Genomic DNA, 14,353 nt, shown 5'->3' on the forward strand with positions numbered 1-14,353 from the left:
CACGTAATTTTGCTGCTTATATGGGTGCATCCAGGTGGTCTTTAGAGGTGCCAGTGTATGCTGGAGCGGGTAATTATGCTGAGGTCCTACGTAGTAGTCTATCAGCTCTTGAAGAACTTGTGCGTCCATGCCCGGATTGGTGTGAATAATATTTTGCAAGTTGTGCTGTTGTGTGTTCTTGCTGTTGGTCATATCGAGGAGGCAACAGAAGATATTCCACGTTCTGAACAGGTTTCGTTGCTGCTGAATGCTGTCGCATGTGCTATGCCAATTTAGGCGAGTAGGTTGTGCATTCTTCGATGTGAAGGGTGAGAGTGATAATACCTTTCCCGAGGGTTCGGTTGAGCTTGTTGTGCTTGTATCTGTGTTGCAGACTGGCGGGAGCTTCACACATATGCAGTAAGTTGCTATCGGCCTCCTGCATAGTGGCTTCCTCAGGCACTAATTTAGTGGCTTCGCTCGCGTCTTGCAGCAAGCATGCAACCAAACCTTCCCTAGAGGGCTGGGTACCGGAGAAAGACGTCAGAGCTCTGGCCTGCCGGAAAGGGTCCCAATTCATCTTGCGGAGTTGACGGCTCTTCGCTCTCGCGGGCCCACTCGAACTGTTGTTTGGAATTATATAGTGGTAGCTGCCCAAGTTGTCTTACGTGTTGATCCAGTGTGCCTGTGGAAATCGTTTTGCGAATGTCAGGTCCGGAGTAGTGTCTCTGCCAGTGCTGTTTCCCATAGTAGTGGGACAAATTGGATCCGTGAGAAGAGCAAGACCTACATTCTGTCCATCAAGACCTAGTTGTCTTCCCTTTCGGTGGTCCACTGCGTATCCCCATGTCGCCACAGGGACGCTTAGGTCCCATACGATGAGCAGGGGGGCTTCCCTGGCTACTTGATACGCTTTGGTCAAAAGTTGTAGAAACCTATGTTGTTGTTTGGGGCTGCTGTACACATTGAGGATGAAGAGGCTCTGTTGCGTGTGCCTTGAAGACAAGATAATTTCCAGGAAATGGTGGGCTGCTGTATCAATGCCTGTGTGATGTTGTATAACCAGAATGTTTCGCTTAACTATTAACTATGACATAAACGGGCATTTATACGACCACCCAGAATCTGTTACGATGGTCCTGGAACGACTAAAGCACGAAAAGTCAGGTTGGACAACGATGTCCCCTAAGGGCACAGCCCCTCGCCGTCGGTTTAAGAGGTCAGCCATTGTTACCGGACCCTTGGAAGCGGGAGCCGTGGTTAAATAAAGCGGATGTGCACGTGGTCGACGCATCGGCCGCATAGCAGGAAGAAGTGAAGTAGGGACTTCATGTGGTGCATCACTGTGGTGTGCTGGCATGGCACACAAGAAGGACCCCGTGACAAGTCTCAGTACGCATGTGGATACCAGTGATGACTTCTCAGGAAAAAGCAGTAAGTAGTTTAGGCGTCAGGTTAGTAGACAGGCGAATACTGAAACACGGGACGGCAATAAGCCACGGGAACGATAGGGCGAACATCGTTTATGGGGTGCATTACAGTGGTGTGCATTCGCATAAATATTGTAACAGCTGTGTGAGGAGAAACCGATAGCTATCAAGCAGCGATTGCACTCACGGTCTTCAATCTGCAATAACATATACAGCGGAGCTTGTTAGTTTGGATGTATAACATTGCGTCGAGCTAAACACACAATGCCAAGAAGAAGACAGGAGACAGCAATGCACATTTGTGTTCGAGTTATATGTACGTACGGCCGTCTCCGAAATCATTTTCGTTTTGCTTCAATTACAACTCTGCATTTAAGCAGCGCCGTCACTAAACATCGCACTGAGTGGCACGCTCAGAAAGTAAGGTGGAGTATATCCCTGAGAGTGATTCTGCAACCTTGCTGCCGGCATCCCTAATCCAAATAATAGTTGTCGTAAATTCGGATGTGTATGCACAATGAGCGATCCCTGAAGTGTCGTACTACGCAAATTTGGTTGATAAATGCTAAAATAGAGGCATCTCATCTGCCAGGGCATGGAACACTCTGTAGCAGGCACCACCAGGCTAAAGCGCCCGAAAAAGGAAAAATACCCAGTGCCACTCGTAATCAGTCAGGTGCTTACGCACAGCGTTGATGCTCAAGCAATAAAGCACCGACTCAAGCCGGAGTACAGAACCTGGGGTGAATGAGTAGAAGCACGTTCACTGCGGCTTCCATGGCCGCAAGAAAGACGGTGCCGCTTCGGGACGGCAAAGAATGTCACTTTGCAGGGTATTTCTTTTACGATTAAGGGCGACCATTGCCTACCAGTACTCCGCTAAATGAAGGATGAAAGTGAGTAGTGATAGTGAGCTTATGGATAAAAGGGTTGCTTGTTGGGCGAGTACGTACATGTCACTTTCTAACGGTGTGCTAGTAAACGGAAAGGATAGCTAGTTAAAAAAAACAGAAGCTCGTCATCCCGGGCCTGCGAATGCGGATATCCAGCGAAGCTGTTGAAAACCACCACTACAATTAACTGCTGAGGGGGGTACGCATTCCTTTATAGCTTTGAATAATGGTAGTAGTGCTATTTCAGAATAAACATCTAGTATTGGCAGTAACCGTAATTTTGAGAGCACGCCGTCTGCCGTGGTGCTGCTGCAACAACATTGAAATGACCTGATAGGCGTGTTAGTTGCTAGTACGAGCGAAAACCATTGAGACCATGAGCGCTTAATTTCAAACACAGACTAACTTTTTATTCGCCCACAAAACGGGGGGGGGGGCAGCCCACCAACAGGCTTGCCTGCATGGCGGATAACATCGTGCCGCAGAGTGGCACTATAAACAAACCACGTAAACGCGCGCCAGTTATAGAGGCCCAGGGATGGCTTTCACTACACTACTCCCTCCCCAGTGAGCTGCCCGAGCGTTACAGGTGGGGTCGAACGGTCGCATTTTTTCGCCTCCCACTGCGTGTGCGGCGCACCTTTGTTCGGGAAGAAGTCGCAGTGGCTTCGTTCGTTGTTCTGACAAGAGTCGCAACAGCATGCCTACTCAGAATTCTGCATCTGAGACTACCTCGTGTCTACCATGAATGTCCACAGTAACTTGCTTGTTTGTGCGATGAACCACCTTGAACGGTCCGTCGTAAGGTGGTTGGAGAGGCCGACGCACAAACACATGGGCTCAAGATAAATGTTCCGAGTGCATGTGGACAGGTCGCGGCGCCGGCTGACGAGATGCTGCGGCACTAAGCTTGCCCGTGATGTCCCGCCACCAGCCGGTGAAGAACTGCCTCAGTTCTTGACCTGGTTGCGGAGCTGAAAGCAGCTGTGTCAAATCAAATCCTCCGGAGAGGCTAAGGGCATTGAGAAAACTGCTGGAGAAAACTGCGTTGTCTGAGACAAAATTTGGGGCTGCTCACTTGCCGGGTGTCTGTAGCCGCTTCAGTCTCACGCCGAACGATACAGGTAACGTTCTCTTAAAATGGTCGTGTGGCGGTGAGAGCGGAGCAAGAGGACGTGGCAGAGGTGTTTGGGAGACAAGAAAAGTGTGGGACAACGCGGCGGCTTTTGGCTACCTTGAAGTGGCGGCATTCTTTTACGATGGCATCGACGGTAGAAACGTCGTTATAGACGAGGAAATTGAAGGCGTCTTCCGCGATGCCTTTTAAGATATGGCCCACCTTGTCAACCTCGGTCATGTGCTCGTCGACTTTCCCACAAAACGCGAGCACTTCCTGTATGTAGGAGACATACGATTCCATCGGCGAATGGACACGGGTGGTAAGCTCTTTTCATGGAGCCTGTTGGTGACATGATGAGTTGCATAATGCGTCCCGAAGCAGCTCTTAGATCTCGTCCTCATAGATGCGAAACCAGCCACGCAGAGTCACGTCCAGATAAAAGATCACCTTGGCAAACATGATGTTAGGCTCCCAATGGTGGCTTTGGTTTGCACGCTCATACATGCTGAGCCAGTCGTCGACGTCAACGTCATTTTGGGCGGACAATGTCCCAAGGTAACGGAGACTAGGAACCGTAACGTGCGTGGTGGTAGGCGCCGCAGGTGTAGGTGGCGATGGGATGGTTCCATCGGAAGCCATGGCTGAAGAAGACGACGGTGCGGCCGCTTCGGAGCTTCGTGGTGAGGACGGGGAACGTTCCACCTCCACCACAATGTTACGCGAAGGATGAGTCAGTAAGACGAGCAACTATACACAGGTTATATTTACAACAGCGGTTGCAGCGCTGACCGGTTACATTCACAGCGCAAGCCCAGTTTGTTCTTCCTCTTTTCTCGAGTGATGGCGCCCACGCGCCTCGTTCAAGCAAGAAAATATCACACGCGTGTAGCAATATCAACAAGGGACTGAGGCAGGGGTGCCCTTTATCCTCATTGCTGCTTATGATGTACATGGTGAGGATGGAGAGGGCGCTAGAAGGAAGTAGTATCGGGTTTAATCTCTCATACAAACAGGCGGGTACCAGTAGTAGAGCATGAGTTTCCAGGTTTTTTGTATGCAGACGACATTGTGTTGCTAGCTAACAAGTAAAGTGATTTGCAACGTCTGGCCAACATCTGGGGACAGGAAGGCACGAATATAGGTTTCAAATTTAGTGTTAGAAAATCTGGTGCTATGGTATTCAATGAAAACAGTGAACAGACTGTGGCTATATAGGGACAGGAAAGACCTCGGTTAAGAGGATATACAGAGATTGGTATATGGATAAACGAAGGCAATAGATATATGGAAACACAGGAAAAACCATAACAGCAAAGGGCAAGAGAAATGCAACCATAACAAATCACAGAGCGCTATGGGGATACAATCTGTACGAGGTGCTCCGGGCTATGTGTAAACGTGTAATGGTTGCAGGACTTACTTTTGGAAATGCGGTTGTTTGCTTGAAATCGGGGGTACAATCAGGACTCTATGGGAACCAAAGGTGAGTAGGACGCCTGGCATTGGGCGCTCACGCGAAGACTACAAATGAAGCTGTGCAGGGTGATATGGGCTGGACTAGTTTTGAAGTAAGGGAAGCTCACAGTAAAATTGAATATTGACACGTGTACGTATCTTTATCGGGCGACCACGTTTCACCACCTAACAAATGTTATCGCACAGCGTGGGACGCGCCTGCATGTATCCGAAGTTTCTGGAAGGTTATCGATGCTTCTATCCGCTGTTTGTTGTCGCGGAACCTTGTGTTATCTGATTTCATCACCTGACGCGAATGGTGTAGAACTTTGTGGAAGGCACGCGGGTGCCAACAATTTGTCTGGTACATTCGACGACTGCTGTATAAAAGCCGACGCGCATGACCCGCCAATCAGTTTTTCGATGATTGCCGACCGTGTTCACCGCTATCGTTGTATTATAAGTGTAGCCTCTTTTTGCGGGAACGGGTTCGCCTAATAAAAGTTATTTTTGTCTTTTACCGTATTGCTACTGTGTTCTTCAACGCCACCACCACGTGACATCCGGTGGAGGTGCTTTTCGTTCATGTACCGGACGCCCCGGACAAGCCGCGATCGAAGCCCGGACCTCAAAGAGAACACCAACGTAGTCCCGGACCATCGAGCAAGCCGTCGTCTTCAACAGCTGCCCCCGGAGCACGGACTTCTACCAGAGAAGACCAAGAAGATTGTGGCCAAGGCAACCCCAATGGCAGCCCCAGCGTCCCCTATCGTGCTGCAGCAGCCCAGGGAGCCTCCGACGTTCCGTGGTTCAACATTCGAGGACCCAAAAACCTGGCTCGAGACATATGAGAGGGTCGCTGCATTTAACAGCTGGAACAGTGACGAAAAACTGCGACATGTCTTCTTCGCATTGGAAGACGCTGCAAGTACGTGGTTCGAGAATCGAGAAGCCACCTTAACGACGTGGGACCTGTTCCGAAGCGGCTTCTTGCAAACATTTACAAGCGTGGTGCGAAAAGAGCGAGCCGAAGCTCTACTAGAAACCAGAGCGCAGCTGCCAAATGAGACAATCGTGATCTTCACGGAGGAGATGGCCCGTCTTTCCGGCAGACCAACCCGGAAATGTCGGAGGAGAAAGAACCTTTCAGAGAAAGCAAGAACCTTTCACCAGACTTATTCGTAACCCGCCGAAGACTGTAGCTGAGTTTTCAGCAGAGGTATCAACGATCGAGAAAACTCTGGAGATGCGCACCCGGCAATATAACCACCAGGGGCTAGCTCCGCTGTACGCCATCCAAGGACTGGGTTTCGACGACCTTCAAGAGACCATCAGAGCCATTGTGCGCGAAGAACTGCGCAAGGTCCTGCCTTCGTCACATCCTCAAGTGGCCTCAATCGCCGACATCATGAAAGATGAGGTTCAGCGATCGCTGGGGTTCCTGAGGTGCAACCTTGATTACCGCAGCCCCAGCCAGAAGCGATGACATACGCCGCCGTCCTACGCCGCGTCCTACACCGCGATGACCTACGCCGGCCTACAACGCGTCAGAAACGCATGTCTATTGCTCATGAAGGTCACTTAGGCATCACGAAAACCAAGCTCAGATTGAGAGGCACCTTCTGGTGGCCTCACATGAATAGGCAAGTTGAGGAACTTGTGGGAAACTGCTTTTTGTGCCAACAAGCAGATAAATTGGCCAAACCATCCCTTGCTCCATTACAACCTATCAAATGGACGTTAATGCCATGGGAAAAGTTAGCCATAGAAATAATAGGCCCTCTTTATCGTGCTCCACAGTTGCACGTTTTGATTTGGTCATTATTGACCACCAGTCCAATTGGCCTGAAGTTGCTTTTATGCCCTCCGTCACATCCTAGGCGATAATGCACAGTCTCATGCCCATATTCAGTAGAGAAGGATTTCCTGATGCTATAGTGTCCGACAATGAACCACAGTTTGTTTCTTCACAGTTCGAAAACTTCCTCAAGGAAAGAGGCTTGAAGCATTTCTTCTCTTCTCTTTACTACCCACAGGCGAATGGCCAGGTAGAAAGATTTACCGGGTCCTTAAAGGGACGTCTGTACTCCAATGCATCCTAAATTTGCTTCTCCAAAGTTGGGCCAGGAAGTGCAGAGTAGAGTACATCAAAAACAGGAATATAGTAAAAAGTATGTGGATCGTCGGCGCGCATCCAAATGTCTTCAGTTTCAGCCAGACGATCTGGTTAGGGTACGTACTTCAGGGAAATATTGCCCTAAATACCCCTGTCCGTCCAAGATTTATCGCAAGGTAGGTGGAAGTACTCTCCAGCTTGAAAATGACAAGCGTTGGAATACTCCTAAACTGGTGAAGTACTCGGTACGTGAGGGTGAAACAACAAATGAAAGGAGTCATTTCAATGATGATACATCCTTTGACGATAGTTTCCCACCTTTTCTTCCAGTTCCTACTGGTACCCGTTGTCCTGCGGCAGCCACTTCATTGCGACCGCATGTTTTACCACCGCCACCGGGTTCACCCCTTGCAGAAAACTCTGCTGACCATCCGTACGACACTTCTCACCAAGACACTGCTCCTGAAAACACTCAGGATACTGATACACCTTGCAGTCCCTGTGTGAGTAAAACTTACGCTGTTCCTCCTCTACAACCTGAACCAGTACTCCGTAGGTCTACACGGCAGACTACCTCCGGTACGGTTTAAGGATTATGCTACCAAGTAGCCTTCTGCCTTGGTTTACTGTGTACAGAGGTTTGAACCCTCCCATGCGAATTCGGCTCTTAACGCCAAAAGTCTTTCCTTACATATGTGTTACATAAATAGTGCATAAGTAGTATCCTTCAAATGGGGGGATTTCTGGCAGCATAAAGGGTGCAATGCGTACACTGTACTTAGTGCTATACTGCAGATTTATCAGTGAGTCCTAGTGGCAAGAACACCTTCCTTGATTTCTGAGTATCCCCGTGGAAGGGATATCATAAATTTCTTCAACATTACGTTTCTTGCAGCATAAGCATGCAATATACACATTTTCACTATGATAATAGCCGCCATACGAATTAGTCCTTCACGCCAAAAAGTTTTGTTATTTAGGTCCTTAGGATCCTCACAGGGGCACTGTCGCAACTTCTTGGGAGTGTGAAGTGCTTTATAGGCACAATCTTCAATCCACGACAGCCACTGAGCTGTCTAGAGTCAGGCTAAGGGCGAATGAACGACACATCAGTGTTGTCCCATGGGGCACACAGATGTTCGCACTTTCTTTTTGCACACTAGGAGCTCTTTTCATGTGTAATCTGTGTATGCAAGTGTACATCTCGTAGTCTGCCCAATACGAATACAGAAAGTCTTCAGAACTGTAGTGCAGTTATGTTTATTTTCTGTCATGTTGTGTATTTCTCTTAACTAGGGAAGCCAAAGAGGTCCGCCTAAAAAACAGTCTGTAAAAGGCACATGTGCCTGAATTTTATATTGTATAAAGATGCCATCACCGAACCCGCGTGTTACAGTGCTAACATGTGTTCTGTAACTCATGACTTGCTTTTGCTGCGAGGAGAGCGAGCAGCGCATTTTCGTCTCAAGGAAGAGGTGATGTGGTATCCTGTGTTGGCTTCCGGTTTCGGTTTTGGGTCGTTTAAATCAGGGCGCCACTCAGCGCCAAGTGCTGTCAGTTGCCTGCTGTGGTTCTCCTCGCTGTAATAAAATCATTATTTGCCTGGTCCCTGACTTGAGCAGTCCGGCTCTGTTACTGTGGCGCTGCGCGCCCCGGCCGTTTAGGTCTCATGCCGTAGATCCTCCGTCCGGCCGCCCCGTCGAAGCTACAACATTATGCACACCACGCATGTCTATTTTCATCAGTTTCATACGCGGCATATAAGACCCCTTGCGTTTCCTGAAACGGTCCCAAATTATAAGAAACTTAATTAACTTACCTTATCTATAAAGACGAAGGCGTACAAGACAAAAGCGAAAAAAAGCGTCTTCACTTTCACAAATGGGGCACTAAACAAATCAGCAGTGAAGATTCGTACGCTAACGCAAAGGGCTGTGTCTAGCTGTTGGTGGCCCAAGCTTGCTGCTTGAGGACAACAACATACCGTAGATAAACACCACAGCAGGTTGTGGCATGTTTCTGCTGGACTAATGTTCTCAAAGTGACTCTACACATCGTAATGGAATGACAATATATTCACGCCACAAGGCCGAAATTTAACCTCCACCTTCCGGAAGCGATGGAAACATTGACTTGTCAGCAGTCAAGATATGACATGTCTAGACTTTTGCTTGAATGAAAAAGAGTGAAGAGATTTGTAGAAACCGAGGCAATATCATCAGTGAACCGTAAGTTACCAAGGTATTCTCCGTTAACTCTTATCCCCAATTCTTCCCAATCCAGGTCTCTAAATACCTCCTGTAAACACGCTGTGAATAGCATTGGAGATATCGTATCTTTTTGCCTGACGCCTTTCTTTACTGAAATTAAACCTCCACCTTCCGGAAGCGATGGAAACATTGACTTGTCAGCAGTAAAGATATGACATGTCTAGACTTTTGCTTGAATGAAAAAGACTGAAGAGATTTGTAGAAACCAAGTGGTTACAGCCGTAAGCAAGTTTAAAAGATACATGAGGAGGTATTAGTGCAGAAAAAAAATAAAGAGACAAAGACGAAATTTCAGACTGCAATCGAAGCAGTAAAAACTTATTAGCTCACAAAAGCTATTAGTCATCAACTGGATTCAAAGTAAATGCCTCAGCTTTCTCGTCATCGCCTGCAGATTCGCAATTTCTTGCAAAAGCGCACATATGTCACAGTCGCAAGCCAAATGTAGTTATACTGGCTCGTCGAAACACATCATGCGCTGCCGTCAGCCGGGTGCTGTCCCAGCTTCCTGCTTTTTGTGTGTGTGTGTCGACTGTCGAGCAGGATAATCAAAACCATCAAACGTGACTCAAACAAGAGTACTTAGCGCATGGGCAGAGGCCCACTGTGTAGTTCATAAATACGTGTTCAAGAAACAAGACGTGCAGAGACTTGAGCGATGAAATGAGTAAAGAGAAATTTACAGAAATTCTGAGCATTCTCTACTAAAGCGTATGCATGTCTGACTCGGTTGTGGCTTCATTTTTCCTTAGTGTTGCTTGCTTGCATTTCAAAGCTTATGCTTGTCTACGCATGGTCTTTCCGGCGGCAAAGAATGCTTAGCCTTTACCTGACAATTCATATTTTCTCGCCACATCCAATCCCTTCAATGTAATTACGTCGATTGAGCCGGAACGCCAGGCATGAGCGCGCCTCCAAGGAGCAGAGCGGTTGCAAGCAAACGCCAGCTGCCGCAGTAGCACGTGAAGCTCTGAGTAAGGGGTGAGTGCATCGCCGCGACGCCATGTCACCCTCTCTATCGCTCACGCAAGCCTATTGTATGCGCAAGTTCCTTGTCCACACAAGCTCTCGCCTACGGTTCTGACTGCGCCTCAGTAAGGCCCAATGAAAATGCGCCAAGCGTCGCAACGCGGTCGATTGCCCGCGAGGTGTTCGTAACTCGAAGGACGCTCAGCGGCGTGCAATTGAACATTTGACCATCCCAACATTTCATGTAGGGCTACACCCAAATATCACAACGGCCTACTCCCAAAATTGTCCCACCCCCAAATTTAAAAAGGCCGACCTTCAGATTTTATTTGGCCCAGTACCCATATTTCAACATGGCCTATCTCCAAATTACACATTGGCCAACCCTCAACTCTAATTTGGTCCATCCCTAAATTCCGCGTTGGCCCATCCCCAAATTTAAGTTGGCCCACATCAAAATTAGGATAGCCCGTCCACAGATTTGAATTTGGCCTACCCCCAAATTTTCGCTTCGTTGCTCGCACGTTCTTCATCGTCTTCTTCCACAACTGGCTGGTTCTCTCTTGAAAGCGATTGTCTAGCTCGAAGGAATGAAGGGGGGAAAGTTTCGTCATTGGATAACCATAGAAATGCCTACGCATTTAAAAGAGAATGCGCTGTACGCGAGGGAGCACATTGCTGGGAGTGTAAGAAGCGCGTACAGCTACACATGAACTAAGTTAACTAGCTGGGCGAGTTGGTGACTGCACATATACCTAGGGGTGGGCAGCGCAACATTTTGGAATATGCTCAGTCGCCAACTCGCCTAGCTTGCGTACGGGTTGCGCTGACTACCCCTAGGAATATTCTCATGATAAACATCAACCGTCTTTCGTGTCGCTTCCCACGTTAAAACATCTCAGTGTGGACAGAAATTCAGCACGTGCGCTAATACTTAAATAGAGGAGAGTAGAGAGCCATTCAGTTGGTGCATGAAACTTCAATTCTGTATATCTGGTTCTTGGCCTGTATTCTGAAACATTCCTTACGCTTGATAGTTGCGTAAGAGCAAACGCAAGCCATTATTCAGGCGGAAATATTATTAGCGAAGGCTGCCGGCCCGTGTCAAGCGTCACCTACAAATGGGAACTTTTGTGAATGCGACCCTGGTACTTCGGCAATCATTCTAGAGCCTGTAGGCAGTCACGGTCACAGTCTTACTACCCAATATATGCTTCGTTTTTATTACTTGGTCGGTTTGAAACAGCGAGCTATTAGAATGGATTACCTGCTTTGGAGCAGTTGTCTTCGGTTGTCTTGTAAATCGACGGATACCGAATTTTTCTGCATTTGGTGCTGCGGCAGGGTAAACGCTATACGTGCTACTAGGAAACCATCCATTAAAACTGTGCTGCAAAGAAAAACTAAGAAAATGTTTTCTGCATGCAATTTGTTCGACAGAAACGTTTAGCATGAACAGAAGTTTCAGGTTACACCGAAGGGCTCCGCAATAATTTTTTTTTGTGTGTACATTTTCCGGTGCAACCTATCCGAGTCTCGTTTCGGTGAATACTCTCACAAATGACTTCCAACGCAGGCAAACACCTTATGCATGCAACATGGCCATTAAATTCAACTTACGTTATCGAAAACCGACATTGCATCATCGCCCACTTGATGGGCTTCGAATACTCGTCCATTTTCAATCTGCAGAAACATCTCGTTTAAGAGATCCGGGAAATCAATTGGATTAGGCAGGAGCTTGTTCTCGCCGAGGTACATCTGCATAGAATTGTAATCTGTGTTTCAGTAGGTTAACAGATAACACATCACCACACTACATATCATATTATAATTTTCACAATATTCCTGCAGTGACATATCAGGTGTGCCCACTCCCACATGATAAATGTAGTGTTCCTGTCATGTTGGTGGTACGTCACTGTACAACATCAGTGTAATGCAGTTTCTATAATATGCTTCACCCGTTATAAGCTAATGAGCCATCTCTTGATTGGAAAGAAGTAACTTCTGGGCAATGAAAATAAATATTGAAAGCCGGATCAAACTAATTAGGACATTTAGGCACGTAGAGCAAATCTAACGGAATATTTTTCCTAAATAGTTTAGGCTTATCGAACTTAACAGCAAAACCATATTCCTAGCGGTTGTTGTAGCACCAGGTTGACTAAGGTCTTGAATTTGTATCGCAAATATGCCTCAATAGCTGTAAAATTTATGACGAATTGCATTGTTTTCCTCGAACGACGCCGCAATCTGCGGCGTTGCCATCATTTGTCCGCGAAATCGGCTGCGTTATTTGTCGCCAGCTTTTCGCTTTGCCTCAGCTCCATCCGGCACAACGACATTTCATTTTACCATCACTAATTACATAGTTTTATTCCAACCGTACACTTTTTAGTGCCTGCGGATTCCTGGGTTACAGAATCCGTGGACGCCAGATGATGATGATGATGATGGAGCTTCATTCGCATTCCCTTGGAAACAGGGCGGTGACTAACACTCACCTAGCCTGCTTAATTTACCAGCATGATGCTATAGATGCTTTTTATTCCAGTATTTGCATAACAGATGTCGTTATTACTTTTTCCCTTCCTCCGTACATCTATGTATCATTTCAGATATTATGATCACTTAAGTGGGCGGAAACATCAGGCGGTCAGATGTCGCGATAAGCCAGAAACGTTTAGATTATTGGTGGAAAAAAAGCAAAGAAGAGATTGATTCGACTTGATCAGTTTCAGGCCTAGGTATCGGTACAAGGCAAAGGGAGAAGTTCTGAGGAAGCACGAGCAATGGTTAAAGAGATGTATACAACATTGTGCAATCAAAAACATGTATTGGATACCTGAGTAACTAAAACAGGCTAGGTGACTATTTGTCACCTTCAGTTTCATAGGGGATGCCAATAATCATTATTATTATCATCATTTGTAATCCTCAAGCGCGGCGAAAACACAGTGAACGCAAGACATGAGCTAAGGAGGAGCGCATTCTTGCATTAGACGGTTCATGTCTAGCTTCCTTTATTGTTCAGACGCTTGTCTTGCGCCAGGAAGCTGGTAAAAGCTCCTGCCAGGTAAAGCGATACGTCTCATACAAATTTAAAGTCAGAGGCGCGTTTATTTAGACCATTCCTAAGGAGGCGCCGGAGGCTATAGTACGTCATAGACTGATTTCACACTCACGCTATATGCATGTGCAGCTATGGGCTTGTGGATCTAGGCTGGTACATCTCATAATATAGAGTAGGCGAACCGAGAGACGCAGCGGAAAAATGGTCATGCAATGATTTGTTATTGTACAGGTTTTCGCCAGGCTAGTGCATTGTTCGGCGCATTGCTAGGATAGCTAGATGGTCCAGGACGCATCAACAGCTGCAAATCTGCATGTGGATCAGTACAGCGGCGTACAGACTGCCTGCCCTATCGTCCTTCTGAGAGATAAGTGTGGCTTGACCTCGCATGTACCAGCACCGTCCCCAAGAATCTATGGTGACTGTTTATTCGGTCGACCAATCTTTGACACGTCCAGGTCCATGACGTTGTCAGCGGTGGACGTTAACACGCATGTGTTTCTCAGGTGACCGCTTTTCGTCGGTTAACGAATGTTGAACGCCATCACACGGCTCAGGACACGCCTGACTCTTTAAAATGTTTTCACCCTTTGTGGCTTATCTTGTTCCACTACAATAATCGTCATATGCCTTGTTTGCACTTGCTTTCTTGAAAAATCTGCGCTCGCTATTTCCCTGTCGAGGATGCTATGTCACAATGGTAACGCGCATGTCGTTCGTGGCGTGGAAGTACCAGGCTCGCAGCGTTAAAGAAAAACAAGGTCAAGCACGGCCGATGACGATTACTGTTGTGAGATAAGATATGCCCCGAAGGGTATAAACTTTCTAAATTAGAGAGTGCTGCATGTATTGGAAGTTCCTAAATGTTATCGATGGTTCCATCTGCTGCCTGTTGTCACGCAACCCTGTGTAGCCTAACTGTATGCGCGTCACAAATTGTGCAGCACTTTCCAGAATTCACGCGGGCACGTGATTACGCTTGAACCATCGACGAGTCGTTTATAAAAGCCGACGCGGTTGACCAGGTGATCAGATTTCGGTAATG

At 47.3% G+C, this 14,353-nt stretch overlaps 1 protein-coding gene across 2 annotated transcripts in view; it reads right to left on the bottom strand.

Annotated features, from left to right (window-relative positions):
• Positions 1–14,353, bottom strand: part of LOC135911436 (uncharacterized) — a 153,283-nt gene that overhangs the window by 69,339 nt on the left and 69,591 nt on the right. For both annotated transcript variants that reach the window (XM_065443724.1, XM_065443725.2), the window contains exon 5: positions 11,853–11,993. In XM_065443724.1, coding sequence (XP_065299796.1) covers positions 11,853–11,993 — 141 coding nt within the window. The remainder of the gene's footprint in view (positions 1–11,852; positions 11,994–14,353) is intronic.

This window comes from Dermacentor albipictus, chromosome 4 (genome assembly GCF_038994185.2).
Source record: "Dermacentor albipictus isolate Rhodes 1998 colony chromosome 4, USDA_Dalb.pri_finalv2, whole genome shotgun sequence".
NCBI lineage: Eukaryota > Metazoa > Arthropoda > Arachnida > Ixodida > Ixodidae > Dermacentor > Dermacentor albipictus.